Source organism: Anopheles moucheti, chromosome 3, assembly GCF_943734755.1.
Source record: "Anopheles moucheti chromosome 3, idAnoMoucSN_F20_07, whole genome shotgun sequence".
Taxonomy (NCBI): Eukaryota; Metazoa; Arthropoda; class Insecta; order Diptera; family Culicidae; genus Anopheles; species Anopheles moucheti.
In genome coordinates, this window is record NC_069141.1 from 66,567,482 (window position 1) to 66,587,468 (window position 19,987).

The 19,987-nt window shown below is 45.3% G+C and overlaps 3 protein-coding genes across 4 annotated transcripts; 1 reads left to right on the forward strand and 2 right to left on the reverse strand.

Moving 5' to 3' along the window:
- The first annotated feature begins 580 nt into the window (after positions 1 to 580).
- On the forward strand, positions 581 to 7,515 carry LOC128302225 (molybdenum cofactor biosynthesis protein 1). 2 transcript variants are annotated; one of them, XR_008287370.1, is made up of 5 exons: positions 581 to 899; positions 2,586 to 3,123; positions 3,944 to 4,381; positions 4,642 to 4,817; positions 5,685 to 5,793. XR_008287370.1 is itself a non-coding variant. In XM_053038995.1 (4 exons), exons 1-4 carry the CDS (start codon positions 702 to 704, stop codon positions 6,380 to 6,382), a joined length of 1,872 nt encoding a protein of 623 aa, XP_052894955.1. In that variant the 5' UTR covers positions 581 to 701; the 3' UTR covers positions 6,383 to 7,515. The 2 variants fall into 2 exon arrangements, 1 of the variants encoding a protein (XP_052894955.1); XM_053038995.1 differs by lacking the exon at positions 4,642 to 4,817 and having other exon boundaries at positions 5,685 to 7,515.
- LOC128302226 (B9 domain-containing protein 1) lies at positions 6,473 to 7,154 on the reverse strand. The gene has a single exon (XM_053038997.1). The coding sequence runs from the start codon at positions 7,152 to 7,154 to the stop codon at positions 6,531 to 6,533; it is 624 nt and encodes a 207-aa protein (XP_052894957.1). The 3' UTR covers positions 6,473 to 6,530.
- An 89-nt stretch (positions 7,516 to 7,604) lies between the features above and the next one.
- LOC128302227 (probable prefoldin subunit 2) lies at positions 7,605 to 8,807 on the reverse strand. Its single transcript, XM_053038998.1, has 2 exons — positions 8,483 to 8,807; positions 7,605 to 8,327 (listed from the first exon to the last, which is right to left on the reverse strand). Exons 1-2 carry the CDS (start codon positions 8,644 to 8,646, stop codon positions 8,015 to 8,017), a joined length of 477 nt encoding a protein of 158 aa, XP_052894958.1. The 5' UTR covers positions 8,647 to 8,807; the 3' UTR covers positions 7,605 to 8,014.
- Positions 8,808 to 19,987: the final 11,180 nt, after the last annotated feature.

Below are 19,987 nucleotides of genomic sequence, written 5' to 3' on the forward strand. Positions count from 1 at the left end.
ATCCGATGGTTATTCGATAGTAGTCCGATGGTTATCCGATGGTAGTTTGATGGTAACGCTTGTTCGACTTGGTTTCTATGTTCATCTTTGCATAAACTGCCTGAGTTTGTCACTTTTCCAACACCGTGTCTTTGGATAACAAACAAACCAACCTCGTTTACCTTCAAAGCTAAAGGTGTGTAAGTATACCAAACCAGGACAAAGTCAAGAGCCCTTCACATGGAGAACAAAGGCTGACTTCTTTTCTCCCCCTAATTTAGAAATATCATTCATCCTCCCAACAGGTAGGATAAGTATCAGTGGAATATCGCCACTACACTATCAACAAAACCACAGCCATCAGGGCAATGAATTCACATAGTTATTCTCAAATTTTAACAAAATACGTATTGTTTTTCATTCAAATACAAAATCAAATCCTCCTCCAACGGCTCAGCTGTCAAACTACGCAGAGGATGACAGCTGCGCCGGGCCAGATCTATTTTGTACTAAAAACTCTCGCGTAATGTCATTGTGCTCCCCAATTGTCACACCTGTTGCTTCCGTCGTTGATTTGGAGAGTGTTGTTATTATTTTTAAACACACTTGTGGCCTAATATTGTTGATTCTTTTTTAACCATTTTTTAAACTCTCGCTGTATACAGCAACAAGACTATTCAGAAAACAGGTTCTAAACCAATGTGATATATAGTGTAGCAACAATGCACCAAGTGTTGAAACGTTCGATAAGTGCAAACAGTTTTAAGGATAGCTGCAAGCGATGGGTGCTACCGACGCAACAGTTTTTTCACACGGCAAGGCCAAGCTTATCGGGCGAACCTAGCGGTAACCGGCCGCAATCTTTGGACACCACTCCGTCATCAGCAGCACCGGCATCGACAGTTGATAGTGCTGATAAGGTGAGCTAACGAGTCCGGGCCGGGGATACACAGAGTGTCTTGATTGGAAGCGGCCTTCAATCGCAAGTTCGCGATGTTTACATGGCTGAGAGTGAAGAGGTGTACACATTGGTATGAAATTTTAGTTCGGATATCGTTTAATTGAGCTCGATCGCATAGGATCGTGGTTGATGCTCGAGCTAATAATTCGTGCGATCAAATCCGGTTGTGTGATGAACACGAACGATCGGGAATCGCAAAACAATGAAAAACAGCCAAATAATGGGGCGAATTATATTTCAACAATTGAATCTTAAAATCTAAAACTTGTAACACATTTGTCGATTTGAAGCATTAAAATAGGCCATAGTTTCAAGAAACCTTCAAAATACGTGAAGAAATTCCATTTCTTTACCAATAATGAATTGGGTCCTTAGAAATCCGTAAGCGCCTCATTAAAATATTTGCCCCGTTAAAGTGTTTCCCGTGTGTTCTCTTTAAATATACTTAAAATAGCAGTGCCTTCGATCGGCAATAATGTACCTCTTGTCAACAGTATGCCTTTGAGGGTTGTCTACAAAAACACAGTTCAAGTGAATCATGAGTTTGCACAAAACATTCACCTAACAGCTTCGGGCAAGTTGCTGAGAATCTAGCGAGTAGATGCCGTTTGTATCTCTCCTGCCATCACTAACAGCAAACAGCGAAAAAATATTTTCGCTAAATCTATTGTTGAGTTTCTTTTTCCCCCAGTCGTCAAGCACCAGAAGCTGCTCAATGTCCCTCTAACGAACCAGATGAGTAAATTGTGATTTCATTCAATTAGACACTGTTAGCGAGCGCATGCTAAAGGAAAGCTGATCAAGATGAAGTTTGTTGCCAATCTGTGCTCGGTTCGATCAAGCAGTAAACATCAATATTTACCTTGCTGCAAATCGGTGCAAAAATTAACATTTTATGTGATAAAAATAGACTTACATTCCCATCACAACGAGAGGAGGATTTTTTTCTCCCCCAAAAACTAAATAGCGTTAAAAAAAACATCCCCTTTGCTAATATAAACAAATAACATATTACAACCATACTTTCCAGAAAAACGCAACGCATCTAACCCTGACCTCCAAAACTGATGTTCAAAACAAATCGCAGATTCAAAATTCGGTCACCAGCATGGGAGCGTCCCAGCATATAATGGTTGCAATGAAAACATAAAAACCGAAACGTTCCACTGTGTTCGTGAAGTTTCCGTGCGTCCGAAGCCCTTTTAGGTGGTTTGGGAATAGATGTACATGCGTAATAACCGCCGTTCCGAAAGCCTGTCGCTGGTCACGTCTTCACTTTCGTCCCGAAACGTTGTCCCATTCACACGCACACAGCTTTCCAGCGATGGCAGAGTTTGAAGCTCTTTCACTCTTCACTACGCATAGCATACCACACAGCAACATAAATAGCATAAAAGATAAGAAGGATGGTGGTCCGGTTGGGTGGGTATGTTGCGACGGATGCCTATGCTCTGGTGTGTGCGTAGCGTTCCTCCGGTTTCGGGCTGGTGTGCGTACGTGCAGTTCCGCTCGTTGTTTACAAATATAACGTAAATGTGCCCCGCTCACCAACACACCATCCGTTTCGGCCGCCCCATTAGGCCCGTATTAACGTACAGTGTGCGGCGTCTCACTACAGTGGATCGGGTCTGGTTTTTGCTTTCAGAACAAATCGACAAGCCAACGCGATCGGAAGCAACCCGCGAACGATACATCGCTAATCGACAGCTTCGGACGGTTTCACAGCTACCTGCGAATATCGCTCACCGAACGGTGCAACCTACGCTGCAAGTATTGTATGCCCGCCGAAGGTGTACAACTGACCCAGAAAGATCAACTACTAACCAGTGCGGAGGTTATACGGCTTGCGAACCTATTCGTGACCGAAGGCGTGCGGAAGATCCGACTAACCGGTGGTGAACCAACCGTGCGCAAAGATTTAACCGAGATCGTTGGCCAACTGAAGGCCACCAATCCGCTGCTCGAGAGTGTCGGCATCACCACGAACGGACTAATGTTAACGCGGCAACTGGTGGGGCTGCAGCGCGCCGGGCTCGACGCTATAAACGTCAGCCTGGACACGCTACGTGCGGCCCGGTACGAGCAGATAACCCGCCGGAAGGGCTGGGAACGGGTAATGGCCGGTATTGACCTGGCGATCCAGCTCGGCTATCGGCCGAAGGTGAACTGCGTGCTGATGAAGGGTAAGTTCTGCCTGCATGATGAGAATTGCATCCTTTTCCGTTTTAGCACCTTTATCGACGGTGGTAGTGACGCAAAGAAAACAGTGCGCTGTGCAGATATGAGTGAAACGCACACGAAACGTTATTAACGAGAGAGACTGGAAATGGGCGAAAGAGTGAACTTGTTGATTTGGGGTAAAAAGTGAATCGTTTTGGATTAGGCAGCACGATCGGGCTGCAAGATTACAACCGAAGTGTAACAACCTTCATCGTGGAAGATTGATAAGCGTCTGTGAACGATAAGCGCCCGAGAGAAAGGGTCCCAATTAGGTCAGATAGGGGCTTAACTGGGGGAGGAATGTGATAATAAGTGCAAGGCGATATATTTGGAACACAAAACCCCTCATCCCATTTAGCGTTCTGATGTGTGAACACCCTCAATACAATGCCCTTGTATATTGGTAACGCTGCATATCGTTGTTTTGTTAAGAAACTCATTTCCATTGCGTGTAGTGCGCTTCATAAGGTGAATTAATCGTGGTCGGCAATCCGATTCTAAGGTTACACAGTTCATGTAACCTTCCCCGCGCACGCTCTTTGTTTTTAGAAGCGATTGCCTACTAACTGTTTGTTACGATCACGATCGACAATTCGTTCGCGATCGACAACTTCCAGTCTTTCTGTTAGCGGGGGGTTAGCGGCACTCACTGTGGCCATTGTTTTTGCTGTGACACTACCCGCAACCCACTTCCGATTCGCTGGAGCGCTGAACCCCACCCGTCTTTTGTTTTTCTCCATCCCCACCTTCCCCCCCCCCCCACCCACCCACCCCTCACTGCAGGCTTCAATGATGATGAGATTTGTGACTTTGTCGAGTTGACGCGGGATCGGAACGTGGACGTGCGGTTCATCGAGTACATGCCCTTTACCGGTAACCGGTGGGACACGGACAAGATGGTGTCGTATCGCACGATGCTCGATACGATACGGGCCCGCTATCCCGCGTTTGAACCGCTACCGAACGGACCGAACGATACGTCCAAAGCGTACCGCGTGCCGGGGTACCGGGGCCAGATGGGGTTCATTACCTCGATGACGGAACATTTCTGTGGCAGTTGCAACCGGTTGCGCATCACGGCCGACGGCAACCTGAAGGTGTGCCTGTTCGGCAACACCGAGGTGTCCCTGCGCGATGCCCTTCGCAGCCCCGGCTGCACCGAGGACGATCTGCGCTGTCTCATCTCGGCCGCCGTCAAGCGCAAAAAGAAACAGCACGCAGGTTAGTGACGCATGGAAGGAAGCAGTGCGTGTGAGAGCGAAAAAAAGAGAGAAGCTAAACGATGCAACACGGGAGGTAACTGGTTTTTTTAATGCATTCCGGTTACGATCCAAGGTGCACCTGAACCTTCCATTTTCGTCATCACCCCATCTGCTTCCGGCAGAAGGGTGCTTGTACGCGTCCTTAACTGTGTGTGTTTTTTTGCGTTGGTTTTTTTTGTGCTATACTTTAAACTCCCTCCCCCATATTTTCCTTCGCAGGAATGCTCAATCTTTCGCAGATGGAAAACCGACCGATGATACTGATCGGTGGATAGTTTCGGAACCAGTGCAGGATAGTGAAAAGCGAACACAGCAAACCACCCCAACCCCTTACTTCCTTCAATTGATCGTGATGACGATCACCCTTTAGGTTTAGCAAGAGACCGCAGCAGAGGGTAAGAGACGAACACGTCGGCAAGTGGCCACCTTAATAGACCACAACTACGTTTGCCCAGCATTAGAGAATGGGTTCTATGACCTCCCGGGCGTATTGGTGCTCACGTCGGGCAAACACATTACGGCCGCCAGTGACGAACGCATCGAATTGGGTTGTTCAGTATTTGTGAGCCCGCGAAACATATTTCGCGTTTATCTGACGAGGCTACACCGCTCGAATGTATACACCCATAGCGAAGGGGGGAGACTGCGTATTTTCGCGATGTGTGCGTGCCAATTTTGCCGGGTGGCAAAAAGCATAACCGACGATAAACAAACACGCCGAATGCCGGGCCACGATCGATGCGCGTTGGCGCAAACGGTGCGGAATGATCGTGGGATGTGCTTCGTGTGTGTTGTCTTCGTCACCGCGAAAGGTTAACCGGAAGAAAATGCGTGAAGGAAGTCACCGTTACACTGCGGTATAATTTCTGGTGCGTTCCAGTAGGGGTCGTTCCTTTCGTGCACTCATGAGCGAATTCGGACACACATGCGCTTTTTGTGTGCATAAAAGAAGGCAATTCCTTCCAAGGTTGGCTTCATTTCTGCTGCGCAAAATGTTTTGTCGATCGAATGTTTGTAGGTGTGAGACACTGATTCGATCAATGGGATTCAAAATCGATCACTACCCTTGAGGCTTATTTAGCTCGTTGGGGTTTTCTATATTATATATTTTAAATCTATTTTATGATATCAGATGCTGAGGTTGGTTAACCTTCCTGGTGACGAAGTACTTAAATTGTTATTTCATTGATTGATTTATGATCATTGATCGCGAACTTTCGTACTGCAACTGACGATCGTTTCTGTTCCCTTCCCGCACACAGGAGCATCGGCACTTTCGACATCATTTCTACACAGCGCATCACACCGCCCCACCACACTGGCCCACGCAGGCGGGCTGCAATGCAGACGATACTCTTCCCTCAGTCACGTGGACGAGCACACGGGCCGGGCAACGATGGTCGACGTAGACGATAAGGTGTCGACCAAGCGGGTCGCCAAGGCACAAGCCACCGTGTACGTGGGCCCAACCATTGCGGCCCTGATCGAAAACAACGAGCTCAAAAAGGGGGACGTACTCTCGATCTCACAGATGGCCGCGATCGTGGCGGCGAAGAAAACGTCCGATCTGATACCGCTTTGCCACAACATTCCACTGTCGTCGATTAAGGTCGAAACGAGCCTGAACAGTTCCACCAACGAGGTGCACATCTTGGCGAAGGTGAAGTGTGATGGCAAGACGGGCGTTGAGATGGAGGCACTGACGGCGGTTTCGATCGCCGCGCTGACCGTGTACGATATGTGCAAGGCGGTGTCGCATGAAATCCTCATCAAGAACATCATGCTGGTGGAGAAAACCGGTGGCAAGAGCGAGTTCTACCGGAAGCAGTTTAATCACGAACCGACGCTCGAGTCTCGCACGATGGAATCACGCGAACCGGACCAGTTGCCGATTATTACGCGCGGCTACCGGACGGATCCGATCATCACGAGCGAACCGTTCGTGCCAATGTACATTTGAGGATGCCGCGTTTGGAAGATTAGTGGAACCGCAGCAAGAAGAAAAAGGCCAAAACTCATCCGACAAATCTTGCAACTACATCTAGCGTGTTAAGTGTGCCTTTTATTCATTAAGCCAACCAGTCATATTGCACTGGGAAACATCCATCTCAATACCGGTCGTCCACGGTCGTTTGGCCCCAGTCGAGCGCCATCTGGCTGGTGCCGCGCGAAATGGTCTGCAGTCGTATCACCAGCTCACCGTAGGTTTCGCACGCGAGGCCCATGTGTTTGGAACCGTCGGTCAGAATCTTGGGGTCACGCATTTCCGGATTTACGCCACTGATCCAGCTCATCGCCGCCGAGCACATGTTGGAGTACTTCGGGATAAAGAGTGGCGCCCGTATGGTACGCTCCGCCGACGAACCGCTGCCACCGCTGAGCGGACAGTGAACCCGCGCATATCCTCGATTCGTTTCCACGTTCCATATGTTTGCCCCGTACAGGCTGAAGACAATCTGCGGCCAACCGTACGGGTTGGTGGATTTCATCGTAAACTCAATCGGCATGTTAAACACCACCGTTCGGTAATCGGTTTCGGTCCGTGCACTCTGGGTAACGGCCGATCGGAGACCGGACACGAGCTCCCAATCCGGACCGGCGACTATATCGTACCGACAGAACAGTCCACTTCCATCCGGACCCATCGGGAAGTAGGCAGACTCGAGCTGACCGGTAACGGTCAGATGGAAGAAGTTTTCACTCTCACCGGAAGTTAGCTGCAGTTCCAGCATGATACGGCACGGACAGCACAGATAAGCAACTATCAACAATAGACCTGGAAGGAAACAACGCCGACCAGATTCGACGCAAACAAAATTTACACTCGAAAACGATGCAAACCCTGATGTGTGTTATGGTTCTAGCACATAACCATTTCCATGGCAACGCGCACACCACGAATAGATATTAAGCTGTTTAGATTTGGGAAATATTTGGGTAGCATAGTAAGTGAATCACGTTGTACAAGACGCAAACAATGCAAAATGTAGCATTTACAAGCAGATCAGAGTCCATGTCGCGTGGGCGATCGTTTGCACTTCTCTTAGTTAAGTTCTTATTGTATCACAACAATAAATCATTATTGGATCGTTACCATGTGTACCGGGGTGCCTTATTTTGGGTGAAATCGTCTTGAATCATCGAAAAACAAACGCATTTATGTTATTGCATCTTATTTCGTCCGTTTTTTTTTATCTTCACTTCGTTCAATCGGTGCTTACTCTTTAAATTAACAATCCCGAACGAGCCCTTTCTTCTCATTTGTTCGCGTAAGAGCAACTGTGCGCAGGTGAATGGTGTGTGTTGGAGCGATGGATTTAAATGATGTTGTATGTTTTGAGTAGGACAATTCAATTCTGCAATCTAGAGCCCTGTCTAACCACCACCATCCGATCCTTAAGTTGTGGAAGAACGTTGTGGTGCGTGTGTTATAGAACTCCTTTCCTAATGATCATTCATGGCCGATTTGTCAATCGGGGGGAACCTGCTCCACCCGACAAAGGACACATCGGAAACGGCAATACCACAGGAGGCGGGAAACAAGGAAAACAAAAGCTAGCAGGGAAAACACACATACATGGCCACAACCTGTCTATAGGTTGCCCACCAGAACGTTCCGATTGCCGCTCGATTTATCATCGGCAGCATTTTCCTTCTCGCTTTCTACCGGTGGTGTCGGTTCCTGTCCCCGCATTTTGATATTGTGCTCATCCTTGTACTGATTGATCTCGATGCCTTTTTTGGTGATTTGTTCCTTGCCCTCCTCGATCAGCTTCTCCAGCTGGGTTTTGTTCATCTCCAGCTGCGGTAGCACAACCTCCACGGTTTGTTCCACCAGCACGCCACCAACTAATCGGAAGCATTTTCGACTAGGTTCCACCACCTTCAGTGTGTCGATGACAGTTCTGAAATGGAAGCAAAGCGAACATTAGAATGCTGCCGGCCCAGGGAGCAAAGATTACGGAGGGAAGAAATCGCTCAAAAACCACAAATTCCATGCATTTAATGTCGGCTAGGGACAATTTTCATCACGGAATCGCAAATTTCACACTCCACTCACTTGTGCTCTTTGAGATCCATCTCGATCGCGTTTAGGTTGTTGACCAAATTTAGTTGCTGATTCCGCAGCTGCTGAAACTCGGTTGCGATTTTTTCCTGGCTTTTCTTCTCCTGCGGTTTGCCGCTAGTGCTGCCGGTGGCTACCGTGGCGGTTTGTGTTGCCATCGTGCTGGTGCTGTTAGTGAGCCGGATTGCAGGCAGTAGGAAAATGGGTAACGTTTACCTTTTCACCACTGGCCAACCAGGATACGGGAAGGGATTCCTTTATTTGGAAGGATTATTTTCACGCCGTTTCTGAGCTGTTTTTTTGCGTAAAATGTGAGAATGCGATGCTTGACATTTGGAGCTGCTCGGGCTGTCAAAGTTCGTGTTTTGGCCGACTAATTGACATTTGCACCGGGTGGTCCAACGAAAATGTGACTCATTTCATTTTGTATCAAATTGTTTTACAAAGTAAAAACTGTTTAAGTTATAATATGTATTCTATTAAATTGCCGTTACACAGATACTATACTAAAAGCAAGAAAATAATTCAACAAAATTAGCATAAAAGCGACATCTGTGGGCAACCTTTCGCAACACGTACAGTGTGGTTCGGATGAGTTGCACAATTTTTTTTGCATTTGAACTATAGAATTACATAAAACATCATCATCATCATCATCATCATCATCATCATCATCAGTATTATGGTATACTAAAAGTAAGTCAAGTAGTGGCAAACATTATGTTCATATTGCACTCGAAATTGAAATTTATGTTTATGTAGATAAGTACGTCCACCCCTAAAACATCTACCCCTAGCCAGGAAAATCGATACCGCACCGACTGTACAGACATGAAATTTGCCACTTCCTTTACACGCCGTTCATCATGGCCAAGGTCGGAGACCTCACCAAAGACCGACGACACAACACACCCACCAATGGAGAGCAACAGTTTTTTTGTACATGCAATAAAACCCCAACCGTGTCTGATCGAACGTACGGGATTGATTCATTTTCAGCGGAAATGGATTGCATTTGATATGCAACGCACGAGCAGCATGTCAAGTTTAACACGTTCAGGTAACATGGAAGCAGAAGCAGAAAAAGAAACGCGCACTTACCCGCATGTATGCAGGACTGGAAGCGCGCCCAGACAGATTATGGGGAAGGATTTTCTTCAGCTGTACATATTTGCGAATGCGTTCGATCATTATGCAACGCACAAAGTACATGCATATTTGCCAACGGTCGTAGACTGGCTAGTGTTACCACGGCTTCATGTTTATTGCCTAGAGGATATTGAACGATCGAGCGGATGCGATAATTTTGAGTGAATATGGGCAGAGTAAAAGAAAGAAAATGTTCTGCACTGACGTAAACTATATGCCCGTAGAGACGAAAACATGATGCATTAAATGCAACTCGTTAGACTTTAGTGCTCAACATTGAAGCTTTTTAAATCAGAAGACTCCCTCAAGGCACACCACATGGAGCTTTCGGGAAATAGTGGTGGACAATTCTAGTCTTGTCCATAATTTCTAACGCTATCTCTGTGGATGAACCGCCCTTCGAAGGTGTTGAAGGGGGTGTCTACCCTACGGCTAAATTGTTGCCCATAAACGTTCTTCAATCGTGGAAATAAAATCATCATGTGGGAATTCACGGGAGCTCATTTTAAAACTGGCACGATCGTTCTGGATGGTGACGATACGTTGGCCACGTATGTTTTACGATGTCATTGAGTCGGGTCCGATCGTTGGGAAACTTACCGTCTGAAGGATTCGAACGATTACGGTCAGCCGGTTCGGTACGGTCGGGACACTGTCCTACCTGGTGCTGTGCCAGATATGCGTCACGCACACCGTCGGTTCGTGCGATCGTGCGGTGGTAGTAAAAGTCCGCCTGCAACTGCACCGCTGATCGCTGATGATTCGATCGGATCGTGCGACCGATTGCTGCTATTTCCGGTTTTGTTTATTTACGTTTTTCCTTGCTCCATTCCTGTTGTTTCCTTTGCCGTTTTGGGAGGGGAAAAAGTGAAAGACACTTTCCACGCGGAATGGCGGAATGGAATTAACGGAAACGGTGACGATGTTTACTTTCGCACCAATGTTCTATTTTCCAAGCCGGTTTTCCTGACGGTACCGGTGTTTGTATGTGCCTCATATGTGAATGTGGCCATAAACCAACAAGGGGTGGAATTGGCGTTGATAAATCTGAGTGATTTCGAAGGGGATTTGTATAAGTAATGGAGCAATCCAAAGGTAATGCTTCGCATCAAAACTGTTTGCTTCGAAGGTAACTAGTCGAACGCATAAATGTATAATTTACAACATTACGCCACGGGTTTATCCTACGGAACTGTTGAACGTATCATAATTTCTTATGACCTCGTTGTCGATTCAGACTGCAATTTTGAAGATGTCCGTTTAAGCTGAACACAAAACCACATTTACGAAGTGTCAAATGATATTAACTTTACAGCTTTACCTCACGTTTACGACTCTCTGGAAGCAACGGAATCCAGGGAATGAAAAGTTCCCGGTCGTAAAGCTCCGAAAAAAAAAATTAGAACAATCTTCATTCGGTTTTCTGGTCAGGAATGGTCTGGCCAGTTTATTACTTGTGCCGCATTGCAACATGCTCATCATAACGTTGATTAATGTGCAGGTCTTGAAGAATACTTACACCACCAACACGAGAAACCAGGTACATAAACATAAAACTCATCTAATTGAGACGTGTGCACTTGTTGCGGACAAATGGCATCGGGAACGATCGGGGCCATAATCTGGGACACATGACACGGACCGTTCCAGAAACATTTGTGCCCACTCTACCGTCCGATCATTCCGATTTGCCTGCATGAACGAGAAACATGATTAGGAACGCGCAATCGCGTGAGTTACTGGCCGCCGATCAGTGTCCTGCTGTGGATCACATGATGGAAAGCAGCGAAAACTCTCCGCTGCTCGAGGAGGGAAAAGCCCATCAGCCCGTATGTATTCTTAATGGTTGGCGTTAATTTTCCTTTCCAATGCAAAACGGTTCTCTCGAGCTTGTTTTCATTAACAATTCCTTCGGGGGCTTTCGTTTCGTGCCAAATGCCCGCTCGACACACAGATATTCACTTTCGATTCTGCATCATGCTCGAGTGCAAGTCGTTGCTTCATACGAGGAGCATCCCGTTTCATCTGTTTTCCCGATGTCGGAGTTCCCTGTGTTCCCGAACGGCAAAGTATTCCATTTTCCTGATATGCAACTTCAACGCTCTCTCTCTCCTTTTCTCTTCCGTACTGCGCGTTTCATTGTGCAGGGTTGTTTGACGATTTTCTCGCATTCATCTTGCAATCTTTCGGTTCCTTTTTCCTGGTCCTGGCCTCCATTACCCACATTCGCTCTGGTGATACCTGCCTCTAGCTTTTCAGTTACTTAAATCCGTGCGTTTTCTTGCGAGGGTTTCCTTCTGCTTCCGTGTTTTTTTTCCGATTCACGCGATCATTCGCTAGTGGCGAAACGAAGAAAGCCCGAAAGCTTCTACGATCGGGGGTTGTGAATCTAGCCAGCATCATCCCCATCTGGAGAGACTTGGGAGAGACCCTCCATTACCCGACGCATCAACGGCCTTGTTTCCTTCGCTGTCTATGATGCCTTCTTCGTCGAACTCGTCGATATGATGGAGGCAGTCACACTGGTTGAAAGAGAATGTTGTACAACTGTTGAGACATAGTTAAATATTTGCTAAAAATATTTTACAAAAATCATGATGTGTTAAAGTTGTTTTTCTATAAATTCTAAAATCTCTATAAAAACTTAATTAAGGACAAATGAAACATTAACAAGACAGAAAAATTAAACAAAATAATTTATTTTAATCATCATAGCTTCTAAAGTTAGGCACAATTTAAATAAAAAGGGACATTATTTTTTTAAATATTTCTCGAAAAAATATTATACAAAAATCATATGATTATAAAGTTTGTTGTAGAATAAACCAAAACATTTACATAAACCTTTATTTCGATATAAGTAAAGTAGAATGACTTTTGAAATGGAATAATTTATTGTAATCAATATTGTTCCTAAAATTAAAGTAGAACTTAAATGACCATTAATGTACACTGTTTAATATAAGTAAATAAAAAAAGTTAAATAAGTTAAATAGTTAGTTAAATAAAAAGTTAAATAAAAGCTAGTTAAATAAAAAGTAAGAAGTGAAAACTAAAAAGTAAGTAATAATAAATAAGTAAATAAATTAATAAAATACGTAGTACAACTCGAAATAAACATGAAACATGAAAAGTACATAAATAAACAAAATAAATAAAAATCGATTCACCTGTGCATCTACTAAGTGAAGCAGAGAAACCGCCTCAGTAAGCTCTTAGTAATTAATTTCTTCTCACCTGTTCGCTCTCTTTCTCTAAAACTTATTTACTAAAAAGTAAGTAATAATAAATAAGTAAATAAATTAATAAAATACGTAGTACAACTCGAAATAAACATGAAACATGAAAAGTACATAAATATACAAAATAAATAAAAGTCGATTCACCTGTGCATCTACTAAGTGAAGCAGAGAAACCGGCTCAGTAAGCTCTTAGTGATTCATTTCTTCTCACCTGTTCGCTCTCTTTCTCACCAGCTTGCAACCGTACGAAAGCGTCCATCAGCCGGTGTGCGTATGCGCGCCCTCACCGTTTCCACACCGCACGCTTTCCACCGATCATGCTCCGGTCCAATCCGAGGGGGGGAACGAAGTAAAAAGAGTTCATACACCGAAATCCGTCCGTTCAGTTAAGCTCTGACGACCGCGGTGGATAGTCGTCGTTTCGTGTGATAGTTTTTCCGCGCACGTTCACGGTGCTTTGCAGACGGTTTGAAGACGATTTTTGTTCCCCGAGGAAGCGTGAGTTGCGATTGCGAGATTCGGATTCTGTAGCGGTCGGAAAACTATTGACGTGTGACGACGCGGTAGTGAAGTGTAACGGCTTGTTGTGCTTGTTAGTGCGGGCCACGGTTGACTACTAGAAGAAGATTTTTCGTTTTTACTTACGTGAAGTGACTCATAATTTAGTTTTTTTAAGAGATATATTTTTCATTCTTTCCTTACTCCCGATAAAGCACGTTGCGTTTAAGATCGAGCCTCTTTGCTTTGCACGCGAGCAAGATTTATTTAATACCAGCCCGCTTTAGGCGCTTCATTGCGAGTAAAAACCGTTTACCGGTGGTTTATCTAGCTATAGCTAGTATAGATTGTAACCGATGTATTTCCCGTTTCTCAATTTCGTTTGGCCCTACTGGCAACCGGGCAGTGGTCGCAGTATTGCCCTGCCCCAATACTTATCGGGTTTATCTGTTTTTTTTTTTTTCGCCGTTAGCCATCATAACCGTTGATACCCGCGGAGCGAAAACCACGGATCAACGAATTTCCGTTTCCGCGGTTTTTTTCGGCGCGGGCCCAATCGTTATGGAAACTAATAATAATGATAATAATAATATAAATAATCTAGATCATTGCGTGAATTGTATCGAAAATCCAGGTGGAAAAAGAAAAAAACATTTATGAGCGGGTGAAGCGCGTTCGGTGCGATGGCATCGAGATCGGGAGTTTGGCGCGAAATCTAAATTAATAGCTCATCAATCATTTTGGCGCACCTCCTGGTGATGGTCTTGTGGCCAAACTGCCTAAATTATTCAGCTTCTGTTTGGAGGCAAAATTGTTGCTTCCTACTGCTTCAAAACAGAAGAAATCTGTTTCCTTTTTGCTGTTTGTTGTGTCTATGGCGATGCAATTTTGAATCAATTTAGATCGAATGACGTGAATTGGGAATGGGAAAAACTGGTTTAACTCTTAAACTTATCACTTATCATCCATTGATCTTTCTTATCGCCTATCAGTGAACTAATCGCGTGTGTGCCTATTTGTGAGTGAAAACAATAATCGGCAGTGTGAAATAAGAGTCTTTTGATTGAGTTATTCCATCGCAACACGAAAGGATTCCTGTTTTTCCACCGGCAGAACTACTCGGCACAACTATGAACATAAAAATATCGTTACTAGCTTTAATGGTAAGTTACCACAAACTCCATCAGCTCATTTCTTAAGCATTAATTTGTAAGCGTTTATTGCACGAAAACGTAAACCTCATCCCGAAAATGCTCACAAATTTTTATGGACAATAATCAGCGATAATAGCAAACAACAACCACGTTACGATACTTCCACACTTTGCTGCGTTTCCCTATTGCGTCCATCGGGCGGGACAAGATAAGCAAACGAAATCACTCATCCGAAGCGGGCCCGTGTAACACACGTGTAACAGCACACCAGCAGCACCAACAGTGCCAAAAAAGGAACCGCGCCAAACAAGAACAAAATCAATGCCGCGAAATCATAACGCACAATTTGTGGAAGTGTGCCAACGTGTAGCAAAAATAATAACAACAAAAAACATGAAGGTGCTTGAACGGCCAGAGAACAGTTCAGTGTAGCGAAGTATCATAAAAAAATCACCAAAAAATACATCCCATGATCAGAGAAAAAAAAAACCAGCACGTCTGTGCGGTGTAAAAGCAACGGGACACTTCTAAGACAAATATGAAAACGACAAGTGGCACGGGAAAACTGTGTGGCCGGCACTGTTCGGCTGTGTGGGAGTTTTAAAAAGAAGTCACAACTTTAAAGATCACCCCCCCCCCCCCCCCCCACACACAGCAACCGGGAACGAGTGGACAGCAATTTCGGTAAAGTCCGGTTAACTTTCTACCCATGCTGTCATCTTTTGCCCGGTTTGATTTGGTGTATTTTTGCGGTGAATTTTGCAACTGCCAAAAAGATGACGCGATGTTCCAATTGTCGGGCTCCCGCTCACAGAAGCTCATTAATTAATGTTGTTTCTAACACCACATCGTGCTGTATTTTTTTTTTGTGTGTGCAAACTTTATGCTCGAGTTACTCGAATTACATAAAGCCAGCCACCAGTTTTTCGTCAATCAAGATAAGTGTAACTGATATGATAATGCGTTAAGGCATTCGAATGTAATTTGAATTAAACGCATCATAAAACTGCGTGTGCTTTACCCGCGGCCGTTGTAATCTATTTAATTTGCCCACTCTAATAATAAACTCCCCCCCCCGGTGGGTAATGTTATTACTGTTGGGTATGTTAATCGCTTTTGGCACGATATAATAATGTGTTTAGCCAGCAAAAAGAAAACGCCACACAATGAAACGATCGTCAAGTGGAAATGGTATCGCGATTGTAATAACTCAAACTAATGGTACGATGCTTAACAGAATCACCATTGTCTGTAAAGACCCGGTGACGTGCCGGTTGCTTCAACGGCTTGCATAAAACAAAACTATTTCCAATCGAAGGATGGATCGACGAGATCGATAAGAAAGCACACTGAATGGTGGAAAACCCTTTTGCTTCATCCGGGCAGAGCCAAATAAACAAACACTGCTTCCTCTGGCGCACAGTGTCTGCCTTCGGCTCGTGCCCAATCGGTCGATGTGCCAAGTAGAATGGGATGGAGAAAAAGAAAAACACTGCTTGCCTACAGTTTTCCTGGCATGTGTGGCTGGCCCCCCTCAGCGTGGTGGTGTTTGTTTTTCTCCGGTGCGCTGGTTGTGCGGTAGGTTGCATCTTATAGACGACCTCTGTCCGACTTGGTGCTTGGTCTGAGATTTATGGACGATCGCCAGTAATAGATTCCACTTTAGCCCTCTCCTCCCTCTCCCTTTTGAGCCTCGGGACAGGAAATAATGCTGGTCCATCGTATAGTACGACCGGTAGTCGGAACAAACGATGTAAAAGACGAATTGTGGCAGCGAGAGCCAACCAGAACAATTCAACGAAAAACCGGGGAATAGCAGCACGAATGGGAGAATATCTAAAAGCACAGAAATAATGCTTCCAGTACAAATATGTACTCACATACTCACGCACGCACACACTGCCACTGTTGGTGGTTCGATTGCTCCATTGACTACCAAACAACGCTGGATGTATCGGAATGCAAGTGAAACGGCGATATCAAGTAGGCCTAGGTGGGTATCCAAGGTGGCCGTTGTAGATTATGGTGCGATCCAGTGGTTGAAAGTGTGTTTCGGCTAAGAATGATTCCATTCCAGATGAAAGAATTGAAAAAAGTAAGCGAGATTTTGATTTCCAGTGACTTTTTAAAACGAAAGACTTGAGTGCGTCAGTAAGTGACGAACCCGACCGAAAATAAATGATCACAAAATTCATGCCTTTTTGTTCCGCAAAGCCATCTTCGTAACTAAACATTTTAATAATCAAATCAGAGTTCACTCATTTCACCTGCCATTCTTTCTAACGGGGGGCGATAAAGGGGCTTTAATCTGGATTTTTTTTGGGAGCAAAACGATCGTAAAACTGTATGGACGTGATTTGAAGAATGTTGCAAGAGCGGGTACGTTCCTTCGGGACGCATCGCCACTTCCCAGACCCAATTGCCGTGCATTTGCCATTCGGGTTTATCTATGCATGAACAGTCGGATAGATACCGCTCGTTGCGCATATTTTAAGAAACCATTGCGCATTGCGTCAGCGAAGAAAAGGGCCACAATGGTAAGAATCACGACGGAGGTTTATGTACTTTACCATTTTTATTGCTGCTTGCTCTACCTTCCCCGTACTTCTTTATGGTGGAGCGGTTTTAATTTAAACAAAAATAAGCTCGATCTCTTTCATTCACAATGGGTTTTCTTTGTTATTGTTGCGAAAATAGGGCTTATTATTTTAGGTCGTGGGTTGTGCTTCTTTTCTTCCGGTGCAGGTCATTTCAAATAATCCAAACGATTGACCTCGGAACGGTTTGAAAACTTTAGCAAAAGAAAGCATCATTTGCGGCATGTTTTAAAGCATTAAAACAGAGAACGAACCAGTGCAACGGGCGTGCATGATTCGGCTTACTACCACGCTTACTGATTTTACACTTCTGAATTTGCTGTTCGATCCATATTGAGCTTCGTTTGGTGCCGTGATGTATGCCCGGTGCATACCAACCTGCTGGCGGGGGATTATGATAATCAAGCCGCACGATAATCGGGCCACTGCTAGTTGCGGGCGAAAGCGTGCGTAATAATAACCGGGCCCTCGTTTCGTGGCGTTGAGTACCGTATTAAAGTTAAATTGTTTACTTTTTCCACCATCCACAGGCGGTGGTGATTAAATTTTAGCCTATCGTGCTGTAAAGAAAAAAGAAGAACCAATCCATAAGAACTGAAAACCGTTGCACTTCTTGCCCATGCGGGCCCATGATTGAATGGAAATAGATTTGAAGTTTAATTTATACAGCCGCCCGTGTGGTACACTCGTTCGCTTTGAAATGATTCCACTTTCACCAAAAAACCACAGGCGATTTCTCGAGAATTGGGAATTTATTTCGCAATATAAAAACCATATTTTGTTGCGCTATCAAAGCAGAAATGTAAAATAATATTTCTTTGTGTGCCGAAGAGTAGAAAAGAATAAGAGAGCAAAAAAGGTGATAAATTTGCATCCAAATCGTAGCCAACCGTTGATACTGCTAGTGACACATTTGGTACACGAGGAAAGTGAAAAGAAAATTATGTCTTGAAGAAGAATGCTTCTGCGGCTAAATAGTTAAATTTAATCCTATGACGTGATTTTGTTTTCACGACAACTAACCCTTGCGGTTTGTTTTCAGTTTTTTTTTGCAACCCCTACACCACGGTTCCGCTTCACGTGATCAAGATCGAGTACCGGCATTGCGAATCTGTTTTTCAATATGCCTTCAAACCCGCCACCCGGATCAATGGTCCGGTGTCGTTCTTGCGAATGTGATGATTCTGCGGTCCGCTTGAAGAAATGGTTCTCTCTTACCCCGGCACAGTCTACGCGTGACGTGAAGATCACCACGCAAAACCGTGGGGAACGGTGGTACGGAGATGTGGTGTTTCCAGTTGATTGTTCATCTCCACGCCTGATCAAACAATTTGTACAGCGGACGGATCCTTCCGAACGCAAGGATGCCGGACGGTGTTCGCTTTGTGCGCACCGTGTTTGCTGGTTGTGTTTTCTTTCCACCGACCGTCTAGTTTAGAACCCACCCTTCTGGGAGTTGCGTGCTCTTTGGGAATTGGTTCTGCGTTGCGTGATGTACGTGAAGGTTTGCATGACTACGCCCGGTACAAGTGGTATTTATTTTTCACTTATCCTTTTGTTCTCATTTTCCTGCACCGTTCGCAGAGCAAACTCGATCTCAAGATGATCCTGATGCTCCTGTAACGGGCACCGGTTACGGAACAATCGGATACGGTCCCGGGAGAGATGGTGCTTTGCGCTGCGGCTTCGAACTTCCATCCAAACTACGATCGTAGACAAACCTCCCTATTTTAACCGTGGGCCTTTGTTCTGTGCGCTTGATGATCAATCAAGGTGCCCGCGTACGCGACCCGACCCCGTGGGCTGGTTAAGAAAATGTGCCCAGAAAATGGCACCCTTTCGGGGTGGGTTTGCTCTTTATACTCTTGCCGACCGGGTACCGCTGCTGGTGGAGGAATTTTATTCGCGGTATAATTGAAACATAAATCATTTTGCAATCTCAAAACCTTTGCCGGGAAGGTGATTACACGTGTGGCATTTTGTTTGCTATGCGATTTTAATGAGCTACCGCTGATGGTTGGGTTGCCGAACATTATGGTACCACGGCTGTTGCTGTATTGAAAAGGATCGTTTGATATAGAGCGAGCGACTGTTCCAAACCTTTACATGCTCTGCGGCATGCGATCTTGCCACCTACCTAACGAGCAGAAACAAATAATCCATCATCACGTTCCGGGAATTGTCCTGAGCTAAGCTGCTTAATTATAATGATGTCTTCATTGACCCGGCAAAAAAACCCCAAACCAATGGAACGAACGCAAAGGCAATCAAACGGTGGTACCGCCAATCAACCCGATCCCCACGCTCCGGCCCAACTGGGGGCGATTTGAGCCGGATTTACGCCGGATATTACCCGGGACCGGAACATCAACGCAGCGATGATGAGCGACCGATTGACATTGTCCCAAATTATGAATATTGTGAACATAGACACTCCGCCACACTCGCACACACAAAAGTGAAAGGCGCACCGGAGGGACGATCGATTAGCTGGGTAGGAGAATTATTGCCGGGACCGGGGACATCCCAAAACCCCCTGAACGGTTGACCCAATTGGTGGTTCACCGTGCGCATGGGGAAGCTCTACCCCGGGCAGGAAGTGTCGTTACTAAGCGAGCAAACACACGGTCCGAACCAATCGTCACCATCGTGGCCGGGATTAAATTTCCGATCTTCTTCATCTTCGTGAATGGGCAGCTTTCAAAGCGCAGATTTATCTGGTTAAGACAACATAATGCACGAAAAATTCCCATATCCGCACGTTCCCGAGTGGTTTCGAATGTCGGTCAGACGTAGTTATTCAGCCACCATCGAAGCAGGGAAAAAGACTTCAAGCCCAGATAGTGCGATCGCGAGCGC